The sequence below is a fragment of the Rhododendron vialii genome, chromosome 7a, assembly GCF_030253575.1.
Source record: "Rhododendron vialii isolate Sample 1 chromosome 7a, ASM3025357v1".
In the NCBI taxonomy this organism is placed as follows: Eukaryota; Viridiplantae; Streptophyta; class Magnoliopsida; order Ericales; family Ericaceae; genus Rhododendron; species Rhododendron vialii.
This window is the reverse complement of record NC_080563.1, coordinates 41,008,347-41,018,348: the sequence shown is the minus strand read 5'-3', so window position 1 is coordinate 41,018,348 and position 10,002 is coordinate 41,008,347. Positions and strand designations below refer to the sequence as shown.

At 40.7% G+C, this 10,002-nt stretch overlaps 1 protein-coding gene across 1 annotated transcript; it reads left to right on the top strand.

Moving 5' to 3' along the window:
* Positions 1-3,188: 3,188 nt before the first annotated feature.
* LOC131334474 (receptor protein kinase CLAVATA1) lies at positions 3,189-6,621 on the top strand. The gene is made up of 2 exons (XM_058369508.1): positions 3,189-5,947; positions 6,059-6,621. The coding sequence occupies exons 1-2, from the start codon at positions 3,361-3,363 to the stop codon at positions 6,415-6,417; spliced, it is 2,946 nt and encodes a 981-aa protein (XP_058225491.1). The 5' UTR covers positions 3,189-3,360; the 3' UTR covers positions 6,418-6,621.
* Positions 6,622-10,002: the final 3,381 nt, after the last annotated feature.

Below are 10,002 nucleotides of genomic sequence, written 5' to 3'. Positions count from 1 at the left end.
CAGGAACACACACCGTTACCATAGCTCCACTAAGGTGCAAGTAGGTCCACCGACCAGCTATACGTCATTTGGTTCGGAAGCTCTAATACCCGTAAGCAGAATTCGAACACAAAGACAGTGTGGGAAGGAGGGACTTTTACCTGTTCTTCATCCCTTCTCATCCCTCCAACACAAATGTATGTGCGAATAGTAAATATTACACGATGCATTAATTTAGATGGAGTGTGGGGGTGAGAGGAGAGAGCATGTTTTAATCTAAGCCGTCTAATACACTTTTGGAGGGCTTGAATGTGCCTGCTCGAGCACCACGTTAGCCGGGTGACGTGATACCCAGCTGGTACTGAAAAATTTCTCGGTCATAAGAGGTGAGATTTTCATTTTTTATGAAGGTAGTCGAGAATCTAACAACTGGGCAAACTTGTAAGTCAAACTAATATCGTATATTTGAAATATTAAAAAATCGAATTAGAAGGACTCTTCCACACCACAAATTAGGACTCTTTACTTGACCTACAGAGAGTATAGACACGAGAATTTTTTTTTGATTTTTGTTTTACAAACAAAATTATCCCAGTTAAAACAATACGAAAATAAAGTACAGATAAAACAATTGAACAAAATATAATAAAAACAAAATATTATAAAGAAAATAAAAAAAAAGTCATGTGAAACCAGAGTCGGACCCATCAATCACACATGTGAAAATGGGTGGAGAAGCCAAGATCCGCAACCAACTCGAGCTCGTTCCGACACAGAAGAAGCGAGGCAGCATTGTTAGGGAGGCGGGGGGCTGCTGTCCAGGGTGCTGCTGGGCCTAGTTTATGGGCCCACTCCGTCGGTCTTGCTCCGATAATCGGAATCGTTCACTTTGTAGAACTCGTCGAGTAAAATAACCATGCAGAAAATCAGCTTAATTGGATATCGTTAAATGTCTGATCGGAACCTTTTTATCTTAAAAAGAATGGATTCGAAACACTGGATCAAATCCACTGTAACCTATGGACCGAGAGTTATATGGGCTCTGATCAGGCAGTTAACAATATTTAATTAAGCTGATTTTTTGAATGATTGTTCTACTCGACGAGCTCTATAAAGTGAACGATTTCGATCATCGAACCGAGACCGGAATGGACCCAGAATCGGGCACAGCTGTCCCCCAGCCCCCCCGCTTCCCATTGTTAGAGTGCATTGCCAACTGGCTAGACTGACACTTGAGCAGGAAAAAGCAACGTTATCACGACCCTGTCATTCGAAACGCCATATCACAGCCGTCAAAATGCAGATAGGGAGGGAACCCATCACGTTCAAACCCCCGTTGGACAGGACCTATACTCTCTCCTCACGAGAATTTTTTGGGTGCCGGTGAGTACCCGGACGATGCGATGCCGAACAATACATTTGAGCCGTTCAAAAATATATTAGACGGTCTAAATTAAAACATTTTTTCTTCTCTCGTTCTAATACTTTCTCTCCTTTTTTCTCTATCCAAATCCGGATGAGCCGAACCAACACCACGTGCTACTTACTCAGCACTAAAAATCTTCTTCTCACTTTTCCGTTAACCCCGTCACTAACTTTATGGTTAATTACACTTTATACCCACCAAAGTATACAACAATCTCGCTTTGCTTCCAGGGTGTTCTCCTATGGAAATTTTGAGAGTTTTTTTGTTCTTATTCAATTTTTTTTTATGTTTGGTAATTTTACGTCAAATTTTTATGAATTATTGATTCAGCTCAACGAGAGAAATCAGAAAAGTAATTTTTTTTTTTTTACCTTTAGCCAAATTTTTTGGAAAATATCAAAGACAGCCTCAAAAGCCGACTTTTGGGATTTTGACTAGGATATTTCCAAAATTATTTGGGTAAAGGTTAAAAAAAATGAATATTCAATTCCTCTTGTCAAGACGACTCATAATTTACAAAAAATTGATGCAAAGTAACAAACCAAAACACCTAGGTTGTATTGTGTTCATATTCAATCAAATTCTAAGCAAATAAAAATAGAAGAATTCAAATCAAATGACTATAAGCGAAGTGTTTGCCATTTGACTTGCTCAAAAATTGAATCCATTTTGAGGTTGAGTTTTTCGAGTAATAGTAGTAGTAGTATAGTTTTCATACTCTTCAAAACCCTCCTAATACTCCTCGTCTCATATTTTTTTTCTTATCTCGAGATAAATAAATTTCTATGTCGATCAAAAAAAATTAACTCATAAGTTTGTGCATAGTACTCCAACCGTCCTATTTTTATTGTTCATTTTTGAATTACGTGTCATTTTTAAATTGTTTATATCTTTCAATTTATAATATTTTTCATAATTTTGAAAATTTTGTATTATAGAACTTATTGAGATCTATCAAACAAAATCTATATTGCATATTTTTTAAAATCCACACTAAAAGATATAGGTAAAAGACAAAAAAAATATAAACAGAATAATGAACAATAAAAATGGGACGGAGGAAGAAACACATGAAAATGTGAATTTTTCCAAAACATTATATTGCATATTTTTCAAGGTTTACACTAAAAAATATAGGCAAAAGATATAAAAAAGACAAATAGAATAATGAACAATAAAAATGAGACAGAGGAAGTAACACATGAAAATGTGAATTTTTCCAAAACATTCCGCTATCAACGACTCGGAGTTGGGGGGGCTGCTGTCCCGGCCGAGGGGGCCCCGCTCCAGTCTTGCTCCGACGATCGAAAATGTTTACTTCGTAGAGCTCGTCGAGTTGAATAAATATGTAAACAAATCAGCTCGATCGGATATCATTAAGTGCCTAATAGAAACCTTTTTGTCTTGAAAAGAATGGATCTGAAACACCATATCAAATCTACTAGAACCCATTATTGGCAAGTTATATGTGTTCCGATCCGGCACTTAAAGATATCCGATCAAATTGATTTTTTGCATACTTATTTAACTCGACAAGCTCTATGAAGTGAACGTTTCCGACCGTCGGATAAAAATCAGAGCGGGGCCCCCTCGGCCGGGACAGCCGCCCCCCCCCCCCAGGTCCCAACGACTCCAATACCCATTCAACAGTTACTCCAAGTGTTCTGTCAACAAATACTACCAATCTTAGGGGTACAAACTGTTATTTATGCCATCTCCGGCCTCCGTTAGCCACCGTTTAACACCGTATCACGCCGGTTCTGCCGAAACCCAGAAAAGCATCGACTCTCTCTCTCTCTCCACTTTCCATGTGTAGTTTATTCACCCAATTTTGATTCTCAGATTCTTCGATTCCTCGCAATGCCACTACTTATTTGAACCCACTCCCCAATCCCATTTCGTACGTCCCATTTCCAAAACAGTGAAACCCAAAAAGAAACCCAAAACAAAAAAAAATGAAAACATCTCCTCTGTATTATCTTCTCCAATTCCTCTCCGTTATCCTCCCGCTCTGCTGCCACGCCTACTCAGACCTCGAAACCCTCTTGAAGCTCAAGTCCTCATTGATCGGACCCAACGGGTCCGGGCTCGCCGACTGGGTCGACTCGCCCCTGTCCCACTGCTCCTTCTCCGGCGTCACCTGCGACGCCGACTCGCGAGTCGTCTCGCTCAACGTCTCCCTCACCCCTCTCCACGGCGTCGTCCCGCCCGTCATCGGCCGCCTCGACAGGCTCGTGAACCTCACCCTCGCCGCCGACAACCTCACCGGCTCCCTCCCCGCCGAGCTGTCGAATCTGACGTCGATGAGGCTCCTCAACCTGTCCACCAACAACTTCAGCGGGTCCTTCCCGGGGAAAATTGTCGTTGGAATGCCGGACCTCGAAGGTGTAGATATTTACAACAACAACTTCTCGGGAAACCTTCCCGCGGAGTTTGTCAATCTGAAGAAGCTGAAGACTCTCCATCTGGGCGGGAACTACTTCTCCGGCACGATACCGGAGGCCTATTCCCAAATCCTTAGCTTGCAGAGCTTAGGATTACAAGGGAACGGACTCACCGGGAAAATCCCGGCGAGTCTCGCTCTATTACCTGATCTTCAAGAGTTATGGCTGGGGTACTTTAACAACTACGAGGGCGAGGGCATCCCGCCGGAGTTCGGAGCCTTGACCTCGCTGCGACTGCTCGATTTGGCCGGGTGTAACCTCACGGGCGAAATCCCGGCGAGTTTGGGAAATTTAAAGATGATGCATAGCTTGTTCCTCCAAATGAACCGGCTAACCGGTTTCATACCTCCGGAATTGTCCGGTCTGGTGAGCCTCCAATCTCTTGACCTCTCCATCAATGACTTAACCGGAGAGATTCCGGGGAGTTTTGTTGAACTAACAAATCTAACCTTGTTAAATCTCTTCGGGAACGATCTCCACGGCTCCATCCCGTCGTTCATCGGCGAGTTACCGAATCTCGAGGTGTTGCAGATTTGGGAGAACAACTTCACGTACGAACTGCCCGACAATCTCGGGCGCAACGGGAAGCTAATGATCCTCGACGTCGCGTCGAATCACCTAACGGGGGAAATCCCGAGGGGGTTGTGCAGTGGGGGGAGGTTGAAGATGCTGATACTGATGGAGAACTTCTTCGTCGGCCCGATTCCGAGCCAACTCGGCGAGTGCAAGTCGCTGACTCGGGTGCGAGTGAGCAAGAACTACTTGAGCGGAACGATTCCGGCTGGTTTCTTCAACTTGCCATTGTTAGACATGCTCGAGCTGAGCGATAACTTGTTCGCGGGCGAGCTTCCGGCGCGTATTTCCGGCGAGACGATCACTATTTTATTGGTCTCCAACAACAAACTCACCGGGGAAATCCCTCCGGCGATCGGGAACTTAGCCAGTCTGGTAACTCTCTCTCTCGATTTCAACCACTTTACCGGTTTTATCCCTGGGCAAATCTTCCATCTGAACAAACTTTCGAAATTCAGTGCTAGTTCCAATAACATCACCGGTGAAATCCCACCTTCAATTTGCCAATGTGAGTCATTAAGTGCAATTGATTTCAGCCAGAACAGCTTGTACGGTCAAATCCCACTAGACTTAACAAAACTACCCATCTTGGGAGTGCTCAATTTGTCTAGGAATTACTTAAGTGGCCCCATTCCTAACGAGTTTGCCTCGATGACTAGTTTAAACCAGCTAGATCTTTCCTACAACGACTTTTCCGGTGGAGTTCCCACCGGCGGCCAGTTCCAGGCGTTCAACTCCAGCTCCTTCGCCGGTAATGCCAAACTCTGTCCGTCGCATAACCAAACATGCCCTTTCTACCAAACTCCTAAGGATTCCTTCAAGAAACAGCATGCGGCGTCGTTTGGTACGACGAAGGTGATTGTCACGGTCATCGTTGTTGTTACTGTGTTTGCTGTTATTACGCTTACGTGCATGCGGATTAGAGGGAAGAGATTGGAGAAATCGAGGGCGTGGAAGCTGACCACGTTTCAACGGTTGGATTTCAAAGCAGAGGATGTTTTGGAGTGCTTGAAGGAGGAGAATGTGATAGGGAAAGGAGGGGCCGGGATCGTCTACCGCGGGTCCATGCCCAACGGCATCGACGTGGCGATCAAGCGGTTGGTGGGTCGTGGGTCCGGCTGCAGCGATCACGGGTTTTCGGCTGAGATACAGACTCTCGGCCGAATCAGGCACCGTAACATAGTGAGGCTGTTGGGGTACGTATCGAACAAGGATACGAACTTGTTGCTGTACGAGTACATGCCGAATGGGAGCTTGGGAGAGATGCTTCACGGGTCGAAGGGGGCGCACTTGCAGTGGGAGACGAGGTACAGGATCGCGGTGGAGGCGGCGAAGGGACTCTGTTATTTGCACCACGATTGCTCGCCATTGATCATTCACAGGGACGTGAAGTCGAACAATATATTGCTGGATTTGGACTACGAGGCTCATGTGGCTGATTTCGGGTTGGCTAAGTTCTTGCGGGATGCCGGAGCATCGGAGTGCATGTCTTCAGTTGCTGGGTCTTACGGTTACATTGCTCCAGGTGAGAATCACTTGTCCCTGGTAATTTTGTTTGGTTTCTTGATCATCTTTTGGTTCTTTTGTTTGTAAAGCTCTTTATTGATCTCTCTGTTCAACTGTGCTACACAAACAGAGTACGCCTACACGCTGAAAGTGGATGAGAAAAGCGACGTGTACAGCTTCGGTGTTGTCCTCCTGGAGCTGGTCGCTGGCCGAAAACCTGTGGGCGAGTTCGGAGACGGAGTGGACATAGTGAGGTGGGTCAAGAAGACGATATCGGAGCTTGCTCACCCGTCCGATACAGCTTCAGTGCTTGCAGTCATCGATCAAAGGCTCAACGGGTACCCACTAACAAGCGTCGTGAACCTGTTCAAGATTGCTATGATGTGCGTCGAGGACGAGAGCGTCGAGAGGCCTACGATGAGGGAAGTCGTGCACATGCTCACCAATCCTCCTCAGTCTGCCGCGGCACCGCCTCTTCTCACGCTTTAATATCTTGGGTATTGTGGTTTTTTTTAAGAGGTATTTTGGGACTAATAATGGAAAATGGTGTTGTTAATAATTTTGATTTGCAGACCCAAAGCAGGTAGTTTGGGGTGGTAATGTCCGTAGCCATTTTATGTAGATGTGCTGATCTCTGTTTCGTTTTGAACTTTTGTAAGCTAATACTCCTATGTTGTGAAATGGTTAATTGTAAATGGTTAATGTCCATTTTGGTCCAGTCAACGACTGTGATTAACTCAACTAAAATCCAAAACTTCATCTCATGCCACGTCCAACTCTCAGACTTTACTCTCAAAAGTAATAACGAATGTTAAACGGAAGTTTGTCCCACTTGAAGAACTTCTTTCTCTAAAACGTCCAGCTAAGAACTTCTTTCTCCAAGAGCATGTACACCAATAAAAATGTAAAAATGCTGATCAACAGTGCAGTCTTTTCATTTTACCTACTCACATCTCTCTCAACACTACACCAATATTATTTATTTTACCTAACTCCAATTAAAATATATATTTTTTACTCATTTTTTTATTATCTTTATTATTTAAAAGAGGAGAAAGGAGGGAGGAGAGAGAGAAAGAAATAATAAAAAAAGAGAGGAGTATGAATAGTACATAGGTAAAAATAGAGAACAACTATTCACAAATGCATTTTAGCTCCTTTTTTAGCTCATTTGGTGCGGACTATTTTTTATGTTTCTCTTAGGTAAAATAGCAAAAAATGTATTTTTGCTCATCTAGTGTGCTTGCTCTAAAACGTCCAGCTAAGCGCTACGCCATGTTTGGCTTAATAAGCCACCTTATTTTTTAGACTAATTCAAATATCTTTGTATTTGTTAATTTTTTTGTCCTAGTTTATTTTTTGCTGTATTTGTTAGTTAAGTTTTCGTGAATTATCATTTGGGGCCAGTTCATACGAAACTTTGCTCCGACTTTAGTTGAATACCCTGTAAGTAGGTGGTAGAATTGGGCCCCCAAGATTAATTGAGGTGCGCGTTAGCTGATCCAAACACTTGAGTTATCAAAAAAAAAGTGAATTATTGGTTGTCTGAATGAGAGGAATTGAAAAGGCAAATAAAAAAAAAATCCCAACACAAAATTAAAAAAAAAAAAAAAGTTGCTCAAGTGTAATATTACCTGGTCATATTATTAAACGATCATTACTTAATGGGTAATACCAACACCATTCAAACCTTATTCGACAACATTCAATTATTAATTTTGCAATCTAGGTAGGCTCATCAACATAACACAATTCTCATCTTCTAGGTTTTTGTTTGACAACTCTCTATTAGAACGTGTTTGTGTAATGTTAAACAAATTTAGCGACTTCTTTTTAAAAAAAATAAAATTGTGTTTGTATCTTTCTTTCTTTTTTTACTTTTTTTATTCTTCTCATCGAGACAACCAATAATTCACAAATTTTTTTGATAACTCAACTGCTTGGGTCAGCTTACACGCATCTCAAGTTATCTCGGTGGCCCGATCCCAACATTAAACTAAGTCAAAAAAAACTAACTAATACATAAATATGTGAATTTTTATAAAAAAATAAAAGAAAAGAAGCTAGCTTAAGCTAAACAAGGCCAAAAAGCTTAGATGAACGTATTACAGAAAAAAAGTTTTTAAAGTGGACAAACTTTCGTTATTATCATTCGCTTCTCTTTTGAGAATAAAGTCTGAGATTTGGACGTGGCATGAGGTGAAGCTTTGGATTTAGTTGAGTTAATCACAACCGTTGACCGGACCAAAATGGATATTAACAAACTGGATGAGATCCTAACCTGATTGCTCTCTCTCTCTCTCATTTTCACCACTTTCGGATTACAAGAGTACAACAATATTTACAGGAGCATTTAAAAGCTATGTGTGATCTCTGCCACTGTTTTTTGAGCTCTGATTTGAGCCATTACTCCACAACAAGACACTCTCCCGTCCCACGTCTCAAAATATTTGTACAATCTTTAAAACGAGTACTTGAAAATAAGACAATAATCTAAAGAAAAGTTCATACTCTTTTTTTCATCATAAATTAAAAGAAGCCAATGATATCTAGTAAATTGTTGAATTTTTTTAAAATTTTTTGAAAAAATCGTACTATTATTTTAAAGTTCTTGTTTTTGCGATCTGGACACACATTTTGGGATGGAGATAGTAAGAAGGCAAGTAACCAAACCGGCCTTATAACTGTTTTCTCGGTGTTAAATGAATTTTTTTTCCAATCTCTCTCTCAATTGACAATTCCGCTCGCCTATTACTCTTTCAATTCCATTCACATTCGATGTTAAATTGTGCATCAATGAGAAATAAAAACCACTAAACACACGCATTTTTCTTCTTTTAAGTAGAAAAATATTAGACTTATCCACACAAAAAAAGTAGAAAAAGATTAGGACGGCTCGCGGTCCGGTTTGGTTCGAATTTCTAGGAATTTGAGGACCAAACCGCAAGTTATGATTTTTACAAAATGAAAGTTGTGTCCAGACCAAAAGTCTTACGGTCCGGTTCCAATCCAACCCGTGACTCACAAATCGGTTACGATTTTGTCCACAAATTTTAGCAAAAAATAAAGTTCAAGCATATATCCCATACTAAAAGGGAAGAAGGTTACACTCAGAATTAAGTTAAACACCACTATAAAGTACTTTGTTATATAAACTACCAAAGGCCTACTTCACAAATCAGATTCAAAAGAATCTAAACACTAGTAAATTGTATCATTACGATGCATAACATAAAATTTTAAAAAAAAAACTAGAAAAGAAACAAACTACGGAAACTGAACTAGGGTTATCCGTAACTTATAAAAAAAACTCAGATGTACACTCTATATTTTATGTACATCTATACTATATCTCATTATTAAGATGAAATACTAAATGGGAAATGATAATGCAAAAACTGATTTTGTTAGTGAGAAAACTTCAGTGCATAAAAGATTTGTACACTACGCATAGTACAAGTCTTTTATGTACTGGAGTTTTGGTACTAACAAAAATAGTTCTGGCATTGTCATTTTCCCTATATAAATATATGTGTATTTATATAGGAGTAATTAATTGTTAGTAATGTTAAAATTTTTTTCTACCAATTTTAGTACACTGTAATTTTGGCACCAGCAAAAACAGTTTTTGGTATTATCACTACCATTTATATATATATATTTATTATTTATTTATATAAAATAAATATCTAACGGTCCGGTTTGGTTAATCCACGATTTCATAATGAAAATTCGTGGACGGATCCGTGAGTCACGGTTTTCCAAGTTGTCAATCTGTTTTCAGACTATTAATCCATAGAAAAAATCTAAAAGGTATGGATAGATTCGGTCCGGACTAGTTTCACGATTCACCGAATTTTTTGAGCGGCCTTAGAAAAGATGGGTTCTTCTAAAAAAAAAAAAGTATTAAAAGAGAAATAGAAAGATGGGTTGGGTCAATCGTGAGAAACCCCAGTTGGGCTTAACACGGGTTAGAGGCCGCAACCCGTAGATTCGACCCGTAATAAATGAATCCGCCCATCTCAATCTTTCCCTCCTTCACAACTCTTCCATATTCAAATCCTTTCCGCCATT

Bases quoted from the DNA above. Each gene is read 5' to 3' on its own strand.
- LOC131334474 (XM_058369508.1), top strand. From the start codon at position 3,361: ATGAAAACATCTCCTCTGTATTATCTTCTCCAATTCCTCTCCGTTATC. The intron at 5,948-6,058 runs GTGAGAATCACT...CTACACAAACAG, and splicing joins TTACGGTTACATTGCTCCAG to AGTACGCCTACACGCTGAAA.